General features: G+C 40.3%; 1 protein-coding gene across 2 annotated transcripts in view; it reads right to left on the bottom strand.

Moving 5' to 3' along the window:
- The window catches only part of KLHL2 (kelch like family member 2), a 113,087-nt gene extending 98,091 nt beyond the window's left edge, over positions 1-14,996 (bottom strand). For both annotated transcript variants that reach the window (XM_001100501.5, XM_015139450.3), the window contains exons 1-2: positions 14,655-14,996; positions 2,205-2,330 (exon numbers count right to left, since the gene is read on the bottom strand). In XM_001100501.5, coding sequence (XP_001100501.1) covers positions 2,205-2,330; positions 14,655-14,680 — 152 coding nt within the window. In that variant the 5' untranslated portion in view covers positions 14,681-14,996. The remainder of the gene's footprint in view (positions 1-2,204; positions 2,331-14,654) is intronic.
- Between the last annotated feature and the right edge of the window lie 10,449 nt (positions 14,997-25,445).

Here is a 25,445-nt window from a genome sequence, read left to right as displayed (position 1 = left end):
AAGAATAAGTGAAAACCCACATTTTGAAAATGTCAAAGCAGTACTAGAAAACAAATCAAATGATCCAATATTCAGTTTAACTTTCTCTTATCTCTCTCGAATCCATTCTCCACCCAGCAGCCAGTGTGTTCAAAATATAAATCTCATCAGGTCACATTCCTGCTTAACACTCTCTACGGGCTTCCTCTCAAGGCAACTCTTGATTAAGACCAAAATTTCAGGCCGGGCGCGGTGGCTCAAGCCTGTAATCCCAGCACTTTGGGAGGCCGAGACGGGTGGATCACGAGGTCAGGAGATCGAGACCATCCTGGTGAACATGGTGAAACCCCGTCTCCACTAAAAAATACAAAAAACTAGCCGGGCGAGGTGGCGGCGCCTGTAGTCCCAGCTACTCGGGAGGCTGAGGCAGGAGAATGGCGTGAACCCGGGAGGCGGAGCTTGCAGTGAGCTGAGATCCGGCCACTGCAACTCCAGCCCGGGAGACAGAGCGAGACTCCGTCTCAAAAAAAAAAAAAAAAAAAAAAAAGACCAAAATTTCAGGACCTCAGTCCAATGGCCCCTCCTACCAACTCAGCTGCCTCTCCTGTGTGATTCCGCCACCATGTGCACTGCAGCAACACTATCAGTTCCTCCAATGAGGTCGGCTCCTTCCTACCCTAAGATGTGGCACAGCATTCCCCATGCCTGGAACACTGTTCTCTCTCTCCTCACTCCCATCCTGACTTTATCTCCTTATCTTCTTTTCCTTCTAGATATCAGCATAATTATTCCTGTCGTCTCAAGAAAGCCTGTCCTGACCACTGTTACCCACCTTTCTGGCACCAGCAGCCCTCCTTTGCAGCACATACTGTCATTACAGTAAATTATTTTTGTGATTTCTTTGATGAATGCCTGCTTCGTGCAGTCCCCTATGGGCCCACGAGGGTGGCAACCATATTTGTTCTTGCTCACCATTGTACCTACAGTACCTAGCAGATAAATATTTATTGAATCACTAATTGAAGAAGAAACAAACAAATGATGGGCCTAAAAGGGAGAGTTTTTAGGAGGCATAGAAAGATTAAGGGACGATTTAATCCCTTCTTAGGCTTTCAGCATTTCAGATAGATATATGCAGAATACTTTCACAAAGGGAATGGTGGGAAAAAGCAGATCTTTCATAAAGTGCTAATAAAACCCAAGACTCTTAACACATACATTAGCCTTTTAATTAAAAAAAAAAAAAAGTTACTCATTTTTCAATCAACTTTTAATACTACTTAAAAGTTGCAGTGATCCTTAGTACACTTGAGATCCTTAGTACCTCAGCAACAGGCAGATCACTGTCCCCTAAAACTACCACCACTCCCACAAAAAAAATGGTTACATTTTTCTCTGTCTAAAAGTTTATTTCCATATTCTTTGCCACGGTAAGTTAGAAGCCCTAGACCAGGCCGGGCGCGGTGGCTCACGCCTGTAATCCCAGCTCTCAGGGAGGCAGAGGCGGGAGGACAGCTTGAGCCCAGGAATTCAAGACCTGCCTGGGTATAGCGAGACCCCATTCTCCACAAAAAAAAAAAAGACAAAAAAAAAGAAGCCCTAGACCAGCACTGTCCAATATAAACATAATGCAAGTCACAATTTTATAGTAATCACATTAAAAAGGTAAACAGAAACAAGATAAATTAATTTCAATAATATACTCTCTTATTTTTAACTTTTAAAAAAGAAAATAGGGGCAGGGTCTCACTATGTTGACCAGGCTGGTCTCAAACTCCTGGCCTCAAGTGATCCTCCTGCCTCGGCCTCTCAAAGTGCCGGGATTATAGGCATGAGTCATCATACCTGGCCTACTATATTCTTTTTAACTCAAAATATCTAGTATATTATCATTTCTACATGGAATATATTTAAAAGTATTAATAAAATATTTGCATTTCTTTTTTTTTTGCATTTAGAAATCCCCCGTGTATTTTTCACCTCCAAACAATTGCATCAGGCTAGCAGGATGGTTAAGCGGTTACCACACAATAGAGAAGCCCCACACCATCCACACTTCCGATAAATTATTTGCTCTCTTCCTTTAAAAAAACTTGCAGAAAAAGCTTTTAATGTTCCATGTACCAGACAAAGCAACAATAGAAGGTTGATTATATACTCACTACAAACAACTGAAAAATAAAGGGACGAAACCAATGGTTGCATGTACATTAGTATAATGATACCTTCTTAATTCGTTCATGACTTTGAAAGCTTTCTTCATATGCCAAGGATTCACTGTCACTGGGCAGTGTTTTTCGGTATTATCATCTTTTGAATCGAGAGGTTTCTGATGACCCTGCTTTGTGCATCTGTACATAAAAGAAAAGAACAAAAACAGAAAAAGGTCTTATTAAAGATCATTTAGTTCAGCTTATCAAACTACAAGAGATACAATGAATGTCTCTTTCCCTACTTATTTAGAGGAAGTCTCATGGACAGAATATCCCAATGTAAGGTTAAGACAATCGAGAACAGTTTCTGATAGACATTATGGTTTCAGTTAAAAAGTGGGTAATTATTTCCCTGGTGTCAAAGTTCTGTCAAAGATCAACACAGAATATTCAGTAAAAGTGGCTTAGCAGATATCTCCAAATAAAACTGTTGAGAAATGATCTTCTCCATTGGAAATTAACTTGCTTTTACAAACTTCTACAGTTTGTAAAAAAAAAAACTTCTATGTTATTAACAAACCAAGACAGAGCAGGATCATATTTTACACAAACTTCAGAAACTTAGAATCTGATTTAAATTTTGCTCTCTACCTGCCAGGATATATTTACCCCATATATTTTGGACCTATACTAACAAGAGATTAATCAAGATTAATCATGTTAGCTAATAGTTATTGAGTATTTACCATATGGCAGCCACTGTGCTGAGCAGTTTACTTTCATTATTTAGTTAATCCTCACAACAACTCTCTGAGCAAATTACTATTATTATCCCCATTTAACAGATGAAGAGAATAGTTTGAGTAACATGGTAAATGGTAGGGCTGGGTAAAAGTATGGACAGTCTGATTCTCCATCTTATTCTTTTCACTAATATTTCAATACCATTTCCTACCCTGAACAGTGAATATTTAAATTTACATTTTTTAAGCACACAAGGCTATACTAGCATTGCTACATGAATTATTCTTTCAAGACTTAGGACCCAAAAATTAACCCAAAAAATCAGGGTCCAATGAGGAAGGGGGCAGAGAATTAACTGCAAATTAATGAACACAAGAGAACTTTTTGAAGTGATGGTTATAAAACTTTATAAATTTATTAAAAATCATTAGATTGCACAATTATAATGGGTGGATTTATGGTATGTAAATTATACCTCAATAAAGCTATTACATAAAAAATCAGGGCACCAATTTTTTAATCAGGCTTAAAAATGGAGTCTAAAAATATCATACTTGTATATATATCAAGGAACAAGCAAACATCATTATTAATTGCTGCACTTCTCTTCCTTTCCTGACCCATTTCTAAAAGGATGATTCATTTTTAAACATTATCGTTCATTAATTCATTCAGCAATTTTTTTTTAGTGCCAACCATGTACCAATCACTATTCTTAAGGCACTTGGAATACATCAGTGAATAAAACAAAGATCCCTGTCCTCATAGAGCTTGGAGTCTGGTGGGGGGAAGCGGAAGACAACACAAGTCAGGGAAGCAACTGGCATGTTAGCAAATGGTGTTAAGGAAACAGAAAAAGCAGGGCAGGGTGAAGAGAGTGAGAAATGTGGGGATGGTGGAGGGGTGTAATCTGCAGTAAACAGGGTGCTCAGGGAAGGCCTAGTTGAGAACTGAGATTTGAACAAAAGACTAGGGGGGTGGAAACGTCCAGATGGAAGTAGTAACTACAGCAAAAGCCAGTATGTACCTGGTATGTTCCAGGAACTGTGACCCATGCAGCTTGAGCAAAAGGCTGGGGCTGAGGAGGAGAGGGGAGTGCAGAAAGGGCCTTTTAGGATATCGTAAGGCCTTTCCCTTTGAGTGAAATGAGGAGACACTGCAGAAGAGTGACACAATCCGACTTATGTTTTCCAAAGACCACTTTGGCTGCTGGTTGAGAACAGTTAACAAAGGTCAAAGATTAAAAGGGGGCAACTATTTAGCAGGATATTACAGTAATTCAGTAAGAGATGACAGTGGCTTAGGGAGGATAGTAGCAGTGGAAGTGATGAAAACTGGCTGAGTTCTGGATATTTTGAAGATACAACCAACAAGATCTGTTTAAACAACCCTATGACATGTCGAAGAAAGTCAGAATGACTCCAGGTCTTTTGGCCTGAACAAGAGAAAGGACTGAGTTTCTGTTCATTAAGTTGGGAAAGGCTGCAGGTAGAAACTGTTTGAGATAGGAAGATCAAGAGCTGTTTTTATACAAACTGGTTTTAAAATATCAGACATCCAAGTGAAGGCATCAAATCATCAGATAAATATTGGAGTCTAGAGTTGGAGAAAAAAGTTTAGCTGGAGGCAGAAATGTGGGAATCACTGGTTACATGGATGGTACATTAAGCCATGAAACAAGTACTCAACATTAAGATAATCTCTAAAATTAACCAAACCCCAGGCCCCAGGATCAGCACTAATTGAAGCACCTGCCTCTCTGAGAGCTTGCCTACTACAGGTGCCCGTCAGTTCTACTTCCTCACCACTTGACACTTTTTAAGAGGCCTAACAAATGAATTAACGCAAGGCTCTACCTCCACAGGGAAAGCCCACAGCTGAAGTGGGAGAATAAGGAGGTTCCGCTCTACTCCCTACGGCCTCTTAAAGGTGTGTGTGTAGGGAATTAGTTACACCCAGTCTAAGAAAGGAAAAGCACTGGTAAGTCTAGAACCCAAAAAGATGGCAGAACATTCACGTCTGGAGGGAGAGGACTGGGGAAACACTTTATAGTATAACACAGATATTCTCATTCTACCTATAAAGGAAATTATAGGAAACCAGGGAAAGGGGAAACTGCATAGATATATGCAACCCATGTAAACTTTCTAACCTTGTAACACTGAATGTCCATATACGATAGCAAGGCAATATTCACTCTATATCTACTTCTAGTTTAATAATTTAGAAGGTGCAACAAAGGGAGTATGTTATACTGAGAATTAGCAAAACTATCATAAAAGAATTTTCAGTGTTTGAAAGCAGAAGCAAAAGCAACTCTGCCCCAGAAAGAATGTCATTATTTAAGAGTCACGAGTGTTTATACGTGCTTAACAACTTAGGAATTAAAATTCCCTGCATTGGAGAATTCACTTTAAGACAGCTGCCATACAACAATCAATGCCCATATTGGTGCTCTCTTAAACCTATTTTCAGCTCCTCCTTTTTCTGATGTACTATACAAACTCTGCAAAAAAGACTTTATTCAAAGGCTTAAAGGAATAAGTAAGAAAAAACACTGAATTCTGTTAAGTGTTCTCTGTACGGAGAGTCACTTACAAATACATCACCCCTTTCTGCAAACGTCCATTTTCAAAACTAATGCCCTTTCCATAAATTTCCATTCCCTGTGTGGCTTTATGTTAGCTGGCTTCTCATTCAGAAGCAGAACAGAAAATGAAGCATAATGTCTAAAACTACAGACGTGAGAAATATATATATACTAGGAACAACCACTTAAGTGAGAGGGAAAGGTTTACCCTTTAGGTTGTACCACATTAAATGAAGAATTACACCTTTGCCCTGCTTCCCTTCTGCAGCAAAGTGCTAGCCTTTTCCAGAAAAGCTGCTCATTCTGAGAACCGTCTTCCTTAAAATACCTGAAGATATTTTTCCAAGTTCCTTTCACCTTTAACTCTTTCCCCGACTCTGAGACTCCTCAAGTAGTCTGGCAATTATCCAATAGCCTATTGTTATCAACACATACTCTAAAATAGTTGAGGTTTCCCAGGGTTTGGATCCCAGTGTACTGCTTGCTAAGTTTTTTCATAGATATCCTAAAGCCTTCCTTCAGTGACTGACTTCTGCAAATTCCCAGCTGTGGACACGGGTGGCTTCTCAGATGAGATGACTTTCTGACTCTGCCTAAGAATACACTATTGATGATAACTGAATTCTCAGAGAGGAAGAAAATAAAGACTCTAACAGGGCTGTCTCCCTCAAATAATCAAGATTTCCAAACCAGGCAAAGGTTTAAACCTACTGTAACAATTCTGAGAACACCACATAAATGAAGTAAAACTTCTTTAGATATGTATTATTGGCTTTGGAACAATGGTTTTTAGCAAAGTGAAAGAGAAAGATCAGAATTACCCAAGCAATTTTTTCAAGCCACAAATAACCACCCCTTCTCACATGAAAAGTCACACAAGTCCTTTTTAGAATTAGCTATACGTACATGATGGCATCTCCAGGGGTATAGGGTAAAGCCAGCAATGCGCGATTTTTAAAAATAATCATAACAACACAAGTCATGTAATATGTCCTGCCACCAACTTACCTCCCACCTCAGAATCATCCCAGATTAAAAACAAATGCTTTAGAAAATATGTTGCATTTTTAGAAAAAAAAATGCAACTATTCATGTGAATAATGCAGCTGCGAAGTTTAACAGGATATCTGAGACATTTTGACATTTAGGACATAAATACTTGGCCCTTGGGTGGTCACCATCAGTGTTCTCCCCCTCTGCCTGTTCACCTCAAAAGCTGCAAGACTCTCCTGCTTGCAATTACTCACAAATTTCTGCCAAGTTCACGTCAGCAGCTGTTGTTTTCAAAGTCAACATCCATACCATACTGTTTTGACATTTCTCCATTACTTTATAATATTTCTTCTATTTCTCTGCTGTCTTCCCAACTAAACTTGCATTCAGAAGCAGGCATCTTACTAGCATTGCTCTCATACACAAATCCGGGATATCAGAAGTAGAGAGTCAACCATAACTAATATTTTAACTAAAATTTGTCATGTCATTCTACAGTTTCTCAACAAAATACTCTCACATCCTTCAAACAAATAGCCACTATATTACAAGGCTGTGAAGGTAGAGGACTTTCTCAACTGGAAACACATTTGGGTCTACGGTAGGGTTGTGATTTCAATTTTTGCAGTTAGCTAAGGCAAAGAGACACACTGCAAATTTTCTTCATATGTCTGGAATTTAAACTTTTATTAGGTATGGAAACAGCAGACTAATCTACAAACATACTGCCAAACAAATACAGCTTTTTAAAAATGTTAACATTTGCCTTATAGACATGTAAGAACTTGGATTAGGTCTTCAGTATGTAGACCCTTAGAAGTGAATATGAGGTATCTTGTGAGATAAAAACTTTGATTTCTTTTTTCTTTTTATTACTCACTTCTCTGAGGGAAAAAAAAAAAATCTGATCTTGCATCAAGTCATAGGATGCCTTTCAGACAATATCATAATGCCACTGAATACTTTAAATATATATAGTTAAAAATTATTTTTCTGATTTTCCAGAGCTGAAAAGGAAACATCTAGAAAAGCTTGAATTGCCAAATTTACTAAAATATATTAGCAGTTAAAAAGCAGAGCCCTGAACTCACTGAAGGGCAGAGGGAGGTATTAAAGAGCATCCGTTTTCTCCCTTGTGCGGCTGTATGTTAAGTGTGTAGGGAAGCTTTGGCAGGAGGAGGAGGTTGGGACGTCTGAGGTGGAGAGGCTGATGGAAGTTGGAGTATAATTGCTCTCTGATAGTAGAACAATAGAGCTGTAAAAAGCTCTGCTTCAGTTCTACTCAGCTTTCTCTCCCTCTTTCCCTCCCACCTACATGACAAACAGAACACAATCAGGCACTTTTTGTCCCTGACAGTGACTATTACCAGGAAAAGGACCAGGGTAAAATCATGTCTTATGCAAGATCAATCTCCTAAGGAATATTTTATAAACAACTAACAAAGCATTGTCAGAGTGGGATATTTGTGAGGGGCTACAATAGGGAAAAGGGGGTCGATGATCCATTTCAAACATGTCCATTTCTTTTATCACTTATATTTCTGACTTTTCTTTTGCCCCCTTCCTAGTATTGCCATCACTTGGTTGGCAGGGGGCGGCAATATGACTCGGCAATTCAGTTGACTGGGATACATTTTCTAGCACTTGAATGAAAAGGTACTAGATGAGGACCAGAATCAGAAAGAAGCCCTAAATTGTGGTTCTGTCTATGCCAAATACTAACCAAGAGACCCTGGATTAGTCACTTAGCCTCTGTGGGCTTCAGACTACTTATAAAATTTATTTCACAAATATGTCTGATGTGAAATGTAATATGAAAGTCGGCCGGGCGCTGTGGCTCAAGCCTGTAATCCCAGCACTTTGGGAGGCCGAGACAGGCGGATCACGAGGTCAGTAGATCCAGACCATCCTGGCTAACACGGTGAAACCCCGTCTCTACTAAAAAATAGAGATGTGGCGGGCGCTTGTAGTCCCAGCTACTCAGGAGGCTGAGGCAGGAGAATGGTGTAAACCCGGGAGGCGGAGTTTGAAGAATGCTGAGATCCAGCCACTGCACTCCAGCCTGGGCGACAGAGCCAGACTCCGTCTCAAAAAAAAAAAAGAAAGTCAAAGATAATAATACCTCACCTACTTATCTCAGGGAGCTGTATAGGCACTATATGAATGTAAGCAAAGTTTAGAAGAAAACTGTTGAGTTGAGTTCAGGAGCTAAGCTGAATATGCAGATATATTTTTATGGATCTTATTGGCCTTCATTTTTAATTACAACATTCAATTCAAAGTTAATAGCAATATTCAAAATGACCAAAGCTAATAAATTAAGTATTTGTTTAAGTGCTGCCTAGATGCCCACTGCATGCCTTGTACTAAGAAGGGTAAGAAACATTAGGAAGGTTGAATTGAGATCTTCCTCCATTTACCATCTAAATCGGAAGGTACATGGGAAACCACCAAAGAATGGCACAAGTCAGTACACAGGTGCAGCGACAAACACTATAGGAATGCAACGATGAGCTGGAATGAGTTGGAGTAAAGAGCAAAGACTTTGTGAAAGAGATGGGGCTCCAATGGGGCCAAGGAGGAACTTCAAGTTATTATAACAGCGGAGGGAAGAAGAGAAGCATAGGAAAAGGCTGGAGGATCCTGGCTTGTGGACAAGGGAGAGTTTTAAAAGCACATGATGATCTTGCATATATAGGATAAGATAAAATGATGGAGGGCTATGATTGCCTGAGTCTCTGGTGTTGATAAGTCAAGTCGCTTCACATGGCTCTAAGATGTTGGAGGGTCAAAACAGTATGGGGACTGAAGGATGAGGACAGAATACATACAGCTCAATAGGAGACCAGTGAAAAACTTCAGGTATCAAGTGATGAAATCCATTCATCAGAATAGTAGCAACCAGAATGGACACTTGAAATCAAGACTACAGTTCCTGGGGACTAATAAGATATGGAGGATAAAGAAAGAGAGAGAAATCAAAGACTATTCCAATGTTTTGGTTATCAGGGACCAGAAGAATGGTTACCCCATTAAATAAGTGAAAATGTTATAAAATGAAGTCAGTTTCTGACCGAACATCAGTTTTGGATATGCTGGGTTTAGAGGTATGAGCTAAGAGTAGAGATGTGAGAAGTTCAAAATTCCGCACCAAAGCACAGACCTAGAGCCCAGACTTAAGATATAGATGGAGCTAGAACTCAGAGATTAACAGTCGATTGAAAAGAACTGGCCAAGGCCTACTTCTATGAGGAAATACTGCCCACAAACAGTGATAGAAGAGAAGCCATGCAAGACAGAAAAAAGTGATTCAACAGAGAGATTAGAATCCCCGTTTTTCTAATACTTGATAAGCTTGAGAAAGTAACTTAAACTCTAGTTCTTCAGCTGATACATAAGACACCTACCACTATAAGGTTGTTGACAAGAGTAAGTGAGATTAAGTAATAAAGTACGCAAATCACATTTAGCAACCTAAAAACCAGAGAAGGAAAACAAGAAAAAGAGCTATCATAAAAAGCAGGGGCTTGTTTTTCAAGGTAAAATCAGAGAATGGAACTGGTCAAAGGAATATTTTGGCAAATGCCAACAGTCCGAAATGTAAGAAAGTACAGTGCATAACACACAAAAAGTATACTGACCCCCTCACTGCAGCAATTATCTCAGGGGAAGAATTCAGGAATGCGTTTGCGCTTGCTATTCTCTCTACCTGGAATGCTCTTCCCCCTCTGGATTGTGCTAAAATATCACCTCGCCAAAGACACCCTGACCCTATCTGAACTATTATTCTTATTATTCTCTACCTTTTATCCTGCTTCATTTGTATTTACTGTACTTACTACTAACAATATTACATATTTGTTTGCTATTAGTTTCAATCATAGGAAAAGGAACTTTGTTTTCTGAGATATCCCCAAAATCTGGCCATAGGAGGCACTCAATAAATGTAAATTAAAAACTCAGACTGCCTCATCATAAAGAGTAAATGCATTTGGATTTGGTAGAACACTACAGAAATGCAACTTAAAGTGAATTTCCTCCTCTGGATCACCTTGAAAAAACTTTCTGCCTGATCTTAAGAAAGATGTTCAATGGTCTTCATAAGCACTACTAATGTAAATTCGTAACAGCCATAGATGAATAAACTTACAGTCACCTTTGGAAAAGCACATTTACTAATATTTACTGAATGCCTACCATGTACATCAGAAAAAAGGTTTGGGGCATTCTGTGGGGAGTAGGTGGAGTGATTTTCCAGCATCAGAAATTTTTTAAACTACCACATAAATGCTACCTATTTCCAGAATTCACTTCTTAAGTTCCCAAATGCACCTCAAAGTTGTCCCTATATGTAACACTTCCTTCAACACACATTGATCCACATGTCTTCTTTCACCATTACCTTGTTTGTGGGCCATTATTACTCCTAAATATTTTAAACATCTTTGCCTATCACTGGGGAGATTCACCTATGAAATGATAGATGCCCAATGTACATTTAATTAAACAAAAATAAGAATACACTCCAATGCACTATAATAAACAAATGAATACTGGGTAACCCATAGCAAGGTTCCAAATTCATAGCAACTGAATCTTAGAAAGAACATTAAAGGTCATCTGGTCCAGTGGACTGCAAATGTCAGGCTTCAATGAACTTTTTACTGATCCATGTCAAAATGAGGACAAGGTAATAAGTTTTCATAAGGCTAAATGTTTTAAATTTAAAGACAATCCTTTAGTCAGATTATATCCTTCCTTATATTTGAGGAAGGATATTAAAATGTTTTTTTCTTTCATAAAAAGATGGTGATAGTTGATCATTGTTTTATAAATAATTCTTTTACTTAGCAAAACAAAAAACTTAGGAATTGTTAGACTTCATTGTTTTTTTCTTTTTTAAATTTTACAGGTCAGTGAAATTCAAAAATGTGAGAACGTCTGCTCTAATCCAACCAATCTTCTGCTGCCTAAATGCCTTAGAATATGGTCAACAAGTTGTTTATCTGCCTATGCGTGAACACCTCTGATGACAAGTCTCTAGTAATGTGGAACCATCGACTGAAAAAAGATATAGTTCTATCTGAGGGATGTTTGCTTAGTTTTGTGAAGGAAAAGCAAAAACATCAAGGCTTATAGAGAGTAAGCCGACTTGTGAAAACAGAGCCAGTAAAATAACAAATGCCAAGAAAACTGATCAGTAAGAGAAGATCAGAGGGATGCACTCAGGCCTATACCTCACAGTCTTCCTTCAACTTATTATGAAAATCCTTTACGCAAATAACTATAAAAGCCAGACTGTAAAATACATTCCTAAGGTCAGGGCTGGTCAATTTACATTTCCTTTTGCACATCTCAGTTTACCATCTGAAATTCTTTTACTAATCTACATCTAAAGTGCATCTCTCAATTTACTACCTGAAATTCCTTTACTAATCTACATTTAATTTTTTAGTTACACACTTTTCAGGTTTGATCAGAAGCAAATGTAACACAATCTCAGTATCACCCAGACCCCAAAATGAAACAGAATCTAAACGCCACATATACTCAAGTATGCAAAAAACAATAAGCAGAAATATATAGTCCAACAATTTTTAATTATATGAGAATTTAAAGGATGAGAAGTTGGAGGCAAGGAAGGAGAAAAAGTACAAGAGATCAAAAGCTAATTTCAAGGAGTCCATCCTGAAGGAAACAGGAATGGTGGGTACAGATGCCTGACATCCCTCCAAGACAATGTGCCAACGGAACAATGGAGAACAAGGTGCGATCTGAGAACAACGTAAAACTGGATGTTAAGAGAAACACAAGCAAAAGCACCATGCACAGTGCCAGGCAGAGACAGGCATTCAAACATTTGCAGATTGAACGCATTAATAAACAGACACTTACACAAAGAGAATCTGGGGCCATGCTTCCAATCACACCATCCAAGGCACTTTAAGTCCAGGTCAAACATCTTTCTTTGCCTTAAAGCTCAGGCTAAAAATCTAACTTTATGAAAAGCTGAGTCTTCCTAATAGTTTCCACTGGCCTCTGTCCTAGCCCAGCTCTGGCAGTGAGGCCGGGTCAAGTTCCTTCCTAAAGACACTGCCTGCAAGTCTCAAATCCAGCACACGGGATCCATGGTGGAAGGATGTTAATGGGAGTGGAGGCAAACAGGCCAAGGGGTGGCAAGGAAAAAAACTATTTCTGATCCAAAGAATGGCAAATAACACCATAATGAGTTCTTGAATTAGGTTTAATGCTGGATAGAACCAAATGAAAATAAAAACCTACTTGTATTTATAATTAAATAGATAGAAACAAAGAAAAAGTCTCACCAACTTTAGCTACCCATGATTGAAAGAAGTTTTAACAATTCTTTCATCCCGGCTGGCATTCCAGGTTTCCCACTATATCTCAGCCTCTCACTGTTTCAGCACTATTGATGGAATCTCAATGCCAAAAAATGGTGCTGGTCATCAAAATTATGATTAGCTGATCTACCCTAGAGTCAGTTTATCAATGTTTGAATGCATACATCAATTTCATTTTTTAGTGTTTCAATTTAAATCATCTGTGTCTCTATTCCCTCCCTCCAGAGCCTACTTTTCCACCCCCTTCTTTTCACCTGCATGCTAAGATTCCCTTATTCTTTCCTTTAGTTCCCTCTGTTCCAAAAGTAAAAAGCAACTGCAGGAACTTATATAGAAGGCAGGTTTACTACAGATAACATACCTACATGTTACATATTATATACCATGTGCTGTCTAAATACAGCTAGCATATCCTGCCTTAAGTGCTTCTGAGCCTGGGCAGACCCCCGTGTGTTCATGCTGCTGATGTAAACCATCCACCATCATATTTCCTACGAGTTCAGGTGCCTTCCTCCAGCCTGCTGAAGAACATGACCAAATCTCACAGCCCTCAAAGCCACAGCTATCGAGAGGTGACTAAGCCCCTGCTTCTGTCAGCCCAGGAAGGCCAATTCAAGAGTCTTATCATCTACCCCCTAGATTTCCACGACCTGTTCCACTCAAGCTAAAAATTCTGAAACGCACTTTTAGAAACTGTCGTTTCAGAATCCTATTAGCTCTCCTTAAAGGGCTGAACATCAAAAAATTATTCAACCCAAGCCAAGTATCCTTATTTTGGCTGGAATTCTGCCAAATAACCACAAGAGGCTGGTGCGGTACAATTGGTATGGAGTGAAGCTTGCCAAATCTAACCGGAGAACGACAAGCCTCCATGAATAAGCTCTCATGAAAAGGTACACCATTCTTCAGGATGAGGTTTGTTTGCGATTTGAAAAGTCAGATTCAAAGGACTCTTGTTCCCTCCTAAGAGAAGAGGGAACCAAAATTGAAATTTTCGAAACTCCTGGGTATTTACAGTTCACTTTTACCAAGATGTTTTTAAAACTAAAAACTAGAATTTTTTTTTTAAAAAAAAACCTTTTTCTGAATAATGCAATAATGTCTTCTACATAATGTTTCAGCTATTATTTCTAGAAAGTAATTCTGTTGCCAGTGATCTTGAATGTACTTGGGTACCAAAGAAAAAAGACACCTGTGCCTGGCAGGTCGATACGCTACTAATTAGCCCGAGGTACGAAGGAAACAGAAGATGCTCTGATTTCTGGATAAAACGTTCTGCAGTGCCAGGTAAAAGAGGTCACATGCCCTGAACGACCGCCGCTCATTTAGAGTGATGCAAAAGCTCCTCGGATATTAATTTTGTTAGAAATTCGGGGAATCAAGCAACCTAGAATCAATTCATTTAGACAGCGGGCGACTGGTACTTTACAGTTTCCTTTTTTCAACGGACTCAGTGCATCCTAGCTTGATCTCTTATAAAGGGGTAGGCAAGCTGGGCACCAGGTGCCCAGGCATTTCAGGAAGGTACACACAGGATCGGCAGGGTCACCCATGCACAGCCCCACCCCGAATCTTCTATTCGCCCGAGATGGGGAAGACCCTTCCCCAGAAATCCTGGGCAGCGTTTTAAGTCACCGCCTGGCCAGGCTGAGTTTCCGTCCGCGTCCGCTCCGGACTGCGGGCACAGCGCCTCGTCACGCCCCGCATCTCCCACCTCCCGCCGGCCCCGGCGGCTCCAGGCGGCCGTCCCCAGAGCTGCGCCCGCGGCCAGCGACACGCGCCGCAGCGGCGCGCTTATCCGCAGCGGCGCAGCCCGCCCGCCCGCTCACTCACGCGGGAGGCAGCGGCGGCGTCTCCATTGTGGCTCCTCTCGGGCTTCAGAACGCAGGCACCGACCGCCGCCGCCAGCACCATTCCAGCCGCGGACGCCGGCACTGCCCGCCCGCCGAGCCGCGTTCCATCCGCCCCGGAGGGGGCGCCGCGCTCTCCTCACCGCGCGCCACCACCTGCGGCGGCGGCCCCCGCGGCCATGGCCGGCTCGGCCAGGCGCGCTCCGTCTACTGCGCGGCTCCCGCGCTCGCCCGAGTGCTGGGCGGCGGCGACGGGACCGGCGGGCGCGCGGGCTCAGCCACTTCCGGGTTTGGCCCCGGCCGGCGCCGACGCTGTGACGGGACTGCGATGCGGCCTCCCGCGGCTGCCGAGGACCCCTCCCTCGGCGCCTCCCCTTCCTCCTGCTGCTGCTACCGCTGCTGCTGCTGTTTCTGCTGCTTCTGGAGGCGGGCGGGCGCCAGCCGGGAGCGGGGCGGGCGTGCCCAGACCCTGGCCCGCAGGCCGGGACGCGGGCGGCGGCCGCCCACAGCGGGTCTGTGGATCTCCGGGACGGGGGCGCTGGAAAATGGGAGTGGAGGGGGTTCTCCGTGCAGAAAAAGGGCGGCCGAACGCGCGGCGTTCGGATAATGCCCGGTATCCACTTACTGCTCTGCTTCGCGGGCGTGTACACGTTATTCTTTTCATTTGAGCCTATACCCAGGGAGATGGGAAGGGTAGGCATAACCAACCAGTGCCCTTACAAATGGTGGAACTGAGTCAAGAAGAAATGATTTGCCTGTCCAGTGTCCCAAGCAAGAAGCTGTGCCTCCTCAGTGTGCTATCCATTCCTTGGACAAGTGAAGTGAGCATCTGCTAGGCAAGGTTTTAGTGCTGGGGACGTGACAGCAAAACACAGCAAGTCTCTGTGCTTGTGGAGCTGTCCATCTAGACGGGATGACAGAAACAAAGTGATGCTTACCATGAAGAACATAAATGAGGATGAGGAGAGGTAAAGAGATTTTATAAGGAGTGATCAGGGAAGGCCTCCCAAAAGGCATGAGTTAAACAGAGATGGAATAACAGGGACTTTGAGTAATGCAAAGAATGCCCAGGGCAGAGGGAAGAGCAGCGTGGAGACTGCTAAGCAAGATCCTGCCTGCTTTGTTGAGGAAGGGAAAGGAGAACAATGCAGCTGGTGGTTCTCCAAGTATGCCCGCTGGAAGCAGTAGCACCTGCGAACTTGTTAGAGATGCGAATTTTCCAGTTCCACTTTAGACCTACTGAACCAGAAACTCTGGGGGTGGGGCCCAGCAGCGTGCGCTTTAACAAGCTCTCCAGATGATGCTTGCTGGGGTCGCGAGGGTGGGAGACCCTCTAATGAAGCAGAGTGAGGTCAGGAGGACAGCGGAGGGAATGGGTGTGGCGTGGAGTAATCACAGATTACCCAGGCCTTGTAGGCCATGATGAAGGACTTGGCTTTTACTGAGATGAGAAGCAATTAGAAAGTGGTCAGTAGCTTGATCTGATCATTAAAAGGATGACTTTTCTGGGATTTGTTTGAAAATATCCCACAAAAAGACAGACAGAGGCCGGGCGCGGTGGCTCACGCCTGTAATCCCAGCACTTTGAGAGGCCGAGGCGGGCGGATCACCTGAGGTCGGGAGTTCGAGATCAGCCTGACCAACATGGAGAAACCCCGTCTCTACTAAAAATACAAAAAATTAGCCGGGCATGGTGGTGGACGCCTGTAATTCCAGCTACTCGGGAGGCTGAGGCAGGAGAATCACTTGAACCCAGGAGGCGGAGGTTGCAGTGAGCCAAGATGGCGCCACTGCACTCCAGCCTCGGCAACAGAGCGAGACTCCGTCTCAAAATTCATAAATAAACAGAAGTTCATAATACGAAGTTTGTGTGTGTGTGTGTGTGTGTTTGTTGTTGTTGTTGTTTTGTTTTGTTTTGTTTTGTTTTTTTTAAGATGACTGCTGTATGGGTAACATGCATAGTGAGGCAAGAGAGCAAGCAAGGAGATTAACCTGGCTGGGATGAAAAGTAGGGATGGCTTGGATTAGAGTCCCAGTGACTGAGAGAAGTGGTCAGGTTCTGAATCTGTTTAGAAGGTAAAGTACTCAGGATTGCTGGTAGATTCGCGTATAAAAAAGAAAGATGATCCTAAGGATTTTGTTCTGAGCTCTGGGGAGAATGGAGTTGCCCTTTACTGGGATTAGGGAGATTGAGAAAGAACAAGTATTGGAGGGCGGGGTGGACATTGTATTTGTAAACTCTGATTTAGATATGGTAAGCTTGAGATGTCTGTTAAACATCCATGTGAAGATAGGTGTAGACAATTAGATATATGTATCTGGGGTAGATACAAATTTGGAAGTTGTTAGTGTACAGATGATATTGAGATCAACTAGATTATGTAGCTAAAGAAAAGAAGTAGACCAAGAAGTAAGCCCTGGGGCACTCCAACATTAAAAAAGAAGAGGAGGAGTACTCAGCAAAGGAGATAGTAAAGGAACAACCGGGGAAATAGAAGGAGATCCAAGGCAGGTGTCTTGGCAGCCTAGTGAAGGGTTCCAGAAAAAAAAAACAACAACCACCTTAGTACACTTTAGCATGAAGACTTTTCTGTATGATGGTTCTGTTCAGAGCCATAATAAAACTTCCTACTTTACAACGTTGTTTTCAGAATTAAATGGAATAATTGATGTAAAGTACATAGGACATAAATGTATAATGGAAGCACTTAATAAATGTTGGTTGCTGTTATTATTTCTGTACATTTCTGTGGCCATCAGTTATACCTGACTCTGCTAGGAACTGGGTTAAGTCCTAGAGCCAAGAGATACTAACTTAGGTTTTACCAAACCTTTGGCCTGACTTCCTTCTGCATGCAAGCTCGGTGAGTAGGGCTGACTCATCAGCCATTTCAGGAACTCTTTTGAGGCGGGGGGTGGGAGGTGGACTTTTTCTATTGCTTTTGTATCTTCCCACCCAAAATAGTGTTATGTGTACAAATAAATACTAAAAAATTAAGATGTGTCCATCTGACAGCTAGGCACATCACTTCAAACCATAGCCCCTCTCACATCCTCCTCTGGGTTAGTTTTGTCTATCATCATTTTTTGCTTAAGGGGTTCAACTCATCTAGCATGCGAAATGTCAACCCAAACCTTTCCTTTTTCACAACCACCCCCATTTGTAGGCTTCACACGTAGACTGGGAAAGAGTACATTACCCACATACAATTCAGCCTTACTTGGAGTTAAATGTCACACCAAAACTGGTCCTCAGCCAGTTACAGCCTCCACCCTTAACCTGTCTCTCCGCTCACAAGAGAAAGTAAACAAAAATGCTTGACAGGCTGAGCCCAAATCCAACACTACAGTGGGGAAGAAACTTTTTAATACTTCTTCCTTTGACTCTCAGTTTCACCATCTTCTCAAGTGAAGGACACTAAGCATTAGGAGCAGCTGTCTAAGACCACCAAGCTCTTCTCTTTTTCATTTCCGCTGACATAAGGTCTGACTAAACATGTAACGGTGTTGAGCTCCCCTTGCTTAGGTTATTACCTCCACCCACGTTTTCATCATTCTTTAGCTGAGCCCTTCACACCCTTGGCAGAGGAATGAGATCTTACAAAAGTCCATCTGCCTGCTATACTGTTGAGATAGAACAATTCCTTAACCATATTAGTAACCATAATCTAAAGCTAATATAAGTAATTGGAATGTATCACTTGTAAAGAAAATGGAACCACTCAGATGAACAAGTCCATGAGAGTAGCTAGTGGCAAAAATTCCTTAGATTGAGCTGAAATCAGATGTTGCAATAGAACTAATGACATGACGTGGCAGGCACAAATACATCTCATGGCAAGTATCTGGGAGCTAAGAATTCTTCCTATAAAGAAAAGACTTAACTTCACCGAAGAATACAAAACCATTAGATGCTATATTTGTAATTCCTTCCAGTGCAAAGATGGCAAGTATGAAAAGATTCACTCATTCAAACTTAGGTACTAAAGAAGATAAAGGCCTTCTAAAAAGTGTCATTTTTCTATCCTAAAGACTTAGTTTAAGTTGCTTTAGTAATTTTCAATTAGGGGTTTTGCTTTTAAAATTTTGACTAGGAGAAACTTCGCATGCATAATATATTAAGAAGCATTTCAAAATGTTCTTGTGATACTTTGCTGTTTAGCAAATGGATTTGTCAATACAGTAAGATATTTATTACAAGCTTTATGGTGTCAAATGGGGTGATGTGAGTCTTGTGCTCCAGATCAATAGAAAATCTTTAATTGATGGAGTCCCTTGTTTCCATGAATCCAATTTGCTCTTCAAATGCTTGCCTCCTTGTTTTTGTAGTCTTTAAGATACCAACTTTACTTCCAACACAGCATACCTCTCCATTACCCTGTGTCTGAGCTTCCTGGAGAAATGAATGCAAATTGTTTGCTGCAAAGTTTAATTGAAAATCTGTTGGAATTGGTACAGGAAGTATCCAAAAATAGGTTTCACACTAATGTATATCAGGTAAGCAGTTTCTCTGTGCTTTAAGAAAAGGAAATTTACTTCATCTATTTTTACTTGTATATAGCTTTATGGTATCTATTTATGTAGTCTGGTGATGTAATACCTCATTATAGAATTATCTAGGACTGAACATCTTTCTACACAGTCAGCAGTGCTGGGGGGAAGAAAAAGCAAGTAAAAATTCTTGATAAATTATGCGAAGCATTATTAGGTTATTGTCATTCATCTGAAATTGTGCATCTGCACATACACAAAAACTTTTCCCCACAGCTTCTGCCTGTCCATTACAGCTGACTGTTAATAGCACAGGCCCTAAGCAAAACTGTGAAATAAGTTTGCTTTGGCATTCTCATTTTTCCCATTCTCTTCTCTTTTTTCATGCGTCAATACATCTCTCACCTTTGACACCATCTACAGGTTTCCAGTGTCCTCTCTCCATCCCTAATCAAAACTTAGAAATGATCAGACATCAGCCAACAGAATGATTAGTGAACTATACTTTAAAACAAATGGCTTTTAGACAAGGGGTTACCTCATACTGGTATTATTTGAGCTAAATAATATCTTAATACCCTACCCCTATTCTCCTTCCTAGAATGCGTTCCAATGTCATCTATATTAATTACAAAATTATTTACAAGTTGTGATATTTAAATGTGTCTTTCATTAATAAAGGTGTTACTGAATAACGCTGTGAAATGAATGCTTTACTTTCGACAAGTAACGTGCAGAGTATAAGAGATAAAAAATATTCTTAAACTCTAGACCTTTGGAGACCATACCTCAGGGAGTTTGTATTACTTGTTCAAATTGTTCACATGCTAATATAAAAAGATAAGTCTTGAATTTCCACATAAATCCTAAAATTTGAGCTCAGCCCAAGTCTTGGAATTATTTTTGCACGAAAGGGTCCTTTGCCAAGAAATCCTTTCTAGTTCTTAATCTGGTACTAGTCAGCTTCTGGATGCAAAGAAGCATGTTTAATGCAGGATATAAGTGGTTAGTCAATTCCTGAGGCATCCATATTTCTTCATTTTCCTTGTTAAGATCTTGGTAATAATCCAACCCAAGAAATAGAATTAAATCCAGGCTGCATATGTATGAGAACTATTCTTCATTGAACTAAAAATGAACCTGAGCTGCCATTTTGAAGTCTTTGTTAAAAGCCAACTAAAATTAAATCATGAGAAAAATATTCCAAGTCATATTTTCTGAGGCAAACTGATTCAAGCCAATCTTGATTGTATTATATTTAGATATACGTATCAACTTTTTTTCTATGTCACATAGGGAAAATACTGACCACCCTATTTTAAATTGCAACTAGCACTCCCCCTGCACCCTCAACACTCCCTAAACTTCTTTTCTGATTTGTTTTTTCCCCAGGCGCTTATCACAATTTGACCAACTCTGTGTCTTACTTGTTTATTTCATGTATTGTCTGTTCTCTTCTTTGGAATGTAAGCTCTATGAAGTCATGAATTTTAGTCTGTTCAGTCCCAGGGCCTAGCAAAATACCTAACATATTATACATTCAACAAATACTGTTGAGTGAATAAACTGGCACCAACCAAATGTTTACCTCCAGGAACATTTATTCCAACTCAAAATTCAAGCAATGTGCATTTTAATAGATATATGGCTACATCAATGTATCAAATTTATTCTTTTTTACTTTTGGAAGTATATAAATAATGGTCCCCAGAAATAAAGAAGGTACGGAGAAATTTTCTTTGATTTCAGTCGGTCAACCAGTCAACAAATTTATTGAATGTCTTCTTTGATGATTACACTGTAATCAGTCCATCTGGGGGAGCAGTTAGGAATAATATGAAACTTAGGACAAGGATTCTCCCCTTAAGATAATTGTAATAAACTTCAGTCACAAAAATAAATCCAAATTTTAAATAAAACTAATTACCCAGCACTTTGGGAGGCTGAGGTGGGAGGATTGCTTGAGCCCAGTTTTGAGTTCAAAACTGTAGTGAGCTATGATTGTGCCACTGTACTCTAGCCTGGGTGATACAGCCAGACCCTGTCTCTAAAAAAATAAATAAAACTAGGGAAGAAGCAGTGGCTCATGCCTGTAATCCCAGCACTTTGGAAAGCTGAGGCAGACGGATCACCTGAGTCAACAGTTCGAGACTAGCCTGGCCAACATGGTGAAACTCCGTTATCTACTGAAAATGCAAAAACACTCAGCCGGGCATAGTGGTCGCGCCTGTAATCCCAGCTACTTGGGAGGCTGAGGCAGAAGAATCACTTGAACCTGGGAGTTAGAGGTTGTAGTGAGCCAAGATGTTGCCACTGCACTCTAGCGTGGACAACAGAGTAAGACTCTATCTCAAAAAAATTTAAAAATAAATAAATAAAACTAATTAAACAAAAATTCCAGACAACAGAGTCTTCACAAGTAAGATAAACTCTGACTTGAGCGCTTAAGAAAGAGAAGAGTACATAGTGGGAAAAGAGAATATGTTCAGTGGATAATAAAGGAGGATTTTAAGCAAATAATCCAAGAATAGAATGTTAAGAAATAAAGCCAAGCTGTTAATGTTAAGATCAGATTCCATAAATCCTTTCAGGCTTTATGTGGAGTAAGTAGACAGTTATTAGAGGGGTAAGTCCGTGTGTGTGTGGGGGGGGGGTGCGCGCGCACGTGCGTGTATGTGCATGCATGCGTGTGTGTGTGTGTGTGTGTGTGTGTGTGTGTGTGTTTGTCCAGGTTGTAGAATAAACAAACTGTACTTGTAAGAGTTTTAATCTGGCATTGCTTTACAAAATTAATGACAGCTGGGAGAGACTGAAAACAGGAAGATTATCTGGGAAACTATTACAAGACTTTATCTGCGGGCTAAGTGTGGTGACTCAGGCCCATAATCTCAGCAATTTGGGAGGCTGAGGTGGGTGGATCACTTAAGGCCAGGAGTTCAAGACCAGCCTGGCCAACATGGCAAAATCCTGTCTCTACTAAAAAATACAAAAATTAGCCTGGTGTGGTGGCACACACCTGTAATCCTAGCTACTCAGGAGGCTGTTGCATGAGAATCACTTCAGCCTGGTGGGCAGAGGTTGCAGTGAGCTGATATGGTGCCACTGCACTCCAGCCTGAGCAACAGAATGAGACTCTATCTAAAAAAAAAAGAAAAGAAAAAAAGTGTCTGCATGATATGATAAAAGCATGAAGTAGCATAGTGTGGCACAAATGAAAAAGCCAAATGGCAATGGTGGAATAAACGTGACTCAGTGACTAATTTGGTATGGGGGATAAGGAGGATGAAGTAGCCTGAAAATACGATGATAGAGCTGGTAAAAATAAGAAAGTCACGTGGGATAGATGATGATGTGTGTGGTTTTAGGCCTACAGAGTTTTCAGTAACCTCAAGATATCCCAGTAAAATGTCCAGCAGAAAGCTGTAGATTAGCCAGATCAAGGACACCTGGTATAAAGATAGATTCACTCTCATAAAGTTATTGGCCCCTGAAGAAACTGGTAATGCAACTTTCTGTGGTCAACTACATTGTTCTTCACATTGCTCTGGGTATTAGCTGGCATCCCAGGGCTGCTTTCTTGGTTGCTAATTTTTAAAATAATTTAAAGCAAATAATACATGATTACATTTTTTCTTCCATAAGGCTTTACTGGAAAGAAAATGATTACATTCTTATAGTAAAAATTCAAACCATAAAATGAAAGTTCTCATTGACCTTTCCCTTAATCTTCTCACCAGAAGTAGCATATGTTAACAGTTTTAAGTGTATCTTTTCAAATATTTTTCTGTGTAGTTGAATATATATGTGGTACACACGGAAATAGGTGGGTTTGTATTTGTTTCATGTAAGTGGAATCATGCTGTAGTTACCTTCAGCCCATTAGCAGCTGCTAAGGAAGGCTTACTGCCAATTTGCTGTAGCTGTGGGAGACCCAGGCAGGGAGAGCTCAGCTGCCAGTTGCCAGTACATCTAGGAGTTAAAATAATACAAATTTCAGGGGAAAACTTGAATATGAGAAGGTTGACTAATGCATTAGGTTAAATAGTACCTAGTGCCAGGTGAGTACTACATTGCATCTTAGTACCACAGACAACTTCCTCCTCCATTCTGACCAAAACACACCCACTCTTTTGGAAATCTTATTTTTGCTCTAATCCTTAGGGAGATAGATTCAAAGCCACTATTCCTCCAGTAAAGATTAGTTTTTTTTTTAAATTGGATTTTACAATGCCTGAAGTTCTTAATATTTCTATATTCTCTATTTTTCATATCTTTTGTTCCAAATTTTACTTTTTCTGTCTATGATTTTTCATTGTATTTTGGTCAAAAGCTGCAGAAATTTTATTCTTTTGTATTTTAGTTCCCAGTTAAACCTTCCTAAAGCCATAGTAATTACATGCCTACTTATAATAATGATTTACTTTAAAGCATATTTAAATATTGCAGCAACATGCATTTTATTTAACACAATTCATTTTTAAAGTTCTAACTGTGAGAAGCTATATGTGTTCATAATTACAGTTTATTTGAATGTGTAGTATTTTTGGAACAGTGAAGCACCATACTTTGGGGGGGGTGAAATGAAAATAATTTATGTATTTTTAAATGAATCAAAGTTTTTCTTAATGTTCAGTATCTAGGATAATTTGAAAATTCATTGGTTCAGTTTTGTATCATAAGCTGCGAATAAAAATATCTTTATACAATGGAACCTCACTTACGTGGTTTTCAAAATCCATCATGTGACCACCACCAACTACTTTGGTAATTGTGGTGATTAAATTATCTTTGAGAGATTTTTTTTCTCATACCTTATTCCATACCAAATAATTTTTGTGAGTAAGTGGAGGTGTCTTTCACAGGGCCAGCTGAAAATGATTCATACTTCATCAATAACTAATTATAATTATACTCTTAGAAAAATATGGCTGAAGCCTCTTTGAAAACTCATTTAGTCCATTTACCTAATTTCAAATGGGAGTATAACCAATTTTAAAGGCATTCAGGGAATATTCAAGAACTTTCTCCAGTAACTCATTGTACACTTTTACAGTCCTTTTCAAGATTCAGAACTTAGCACTGTGTTTGCTGTGGAGGCAGATTCAAAATATAACCTGCCCAGAAACAGCTTGCTCACCCCGAGGAAATTTTAGGCTATATGTACCAAAGTTATCGAGGAATATGAGTTATGGGTGCAATGATAATTTGGGGGTGGGATTATTCCAGTAACACTTTCTGGAAGAGGTATAATTTGATCTGGACTTCAGGGGACATATAGGATTTAAATTAGCAGAGAAGAAAAGGGAGCAGCTTCCTCATGTAGGGGAAAAAAAAATAGAAATGTTGGACCTGGCGAAAAGTACAGGTCAGCTCCAACTGGAATTGAAGAGCGGTAAGTGAGATTAAAGAAGTCAAGATGAGATATTTTCTCAGGGCACCCCCCCACACCCCCAAAGTTTTTAAATTTATCTAATAAGCTAGAAACCACTGAGACTTTTTAACAAGGGAATACAATATTCAAGTATGATATTTAGTGGGATTTATCTGGCTGAAGTAGTTAGACCTAGTTAGGAGTTGGGAGATTTGGGAAGGAAGGATATTGATTAAGGAGTCATTACACGTGCATCAAAATTTTAAAAATACGTGTATCCTGTGATACAGCAATTCCACTTCTAGGAATTTATCCTAAAGACGTAACCATATGGCCAGGTGTGGTAACTGAGGCCTGTAATCCCAGCGCTTTGGGAGGCTGAGGCAGGTGGATCACTTGAGGCCAGGAGTTCAAGACCAGCTGGCCAACATGGTGAAACCCAGTCTCTACTAAAAATACAAAAATTAGCCAGGCGTAGTGGCAGACACCTGTAATCGCAGCTGCTTGGGAGGCGGAGGCAGGAGAATCACTTTAAACAGAGGCAAAGGTTCCAGTGAGCTGAGATGGTCCCACTGAATGCTAGCCTGGGCAATAGAGTGAGACTCGGTCTCAAAAAAAAAAAAAAACAAGTATTCATACATGCACATGAGTCAGCTACAAGAATATTTACTGCGACTTATTTATATAATAATACATTGGAAAACCAAACTGGCCCACAGGTTACTGGATAAATATTATTATAAAACCACCATATAGTAGACTACTATGAGACCATTAAAATTGATACAGTATAAGAAAACTTAATGTCATAAAAGACGACATATTGTTAAAAGGAAAAAGCAAGTTAGAAAATATTACCAGCCTGGGCAACATGATGAAACCCTGTCTCTATAAAAAATACAAATATTAGCC

This window comes from Macaca mulatta, chromosome 5 (assembly GCF_049350105.2).
Source record: "Macaca mulatta isolate MMU2019108-1 chromosome 5, T2T-MMU8v2.0, whole genome shotgun sequence".
NCBI classification, from domain to species: Eukaryota; Metazoa; Chordata; class Mammalia; order Primates; family Cercopithecidae; genus Macaca; species Macaca mulatta.
Note: the sequence above shows the minus strand (reverse complement) of the source record. Positions and strands in the feature narration are given on the sequence as shown.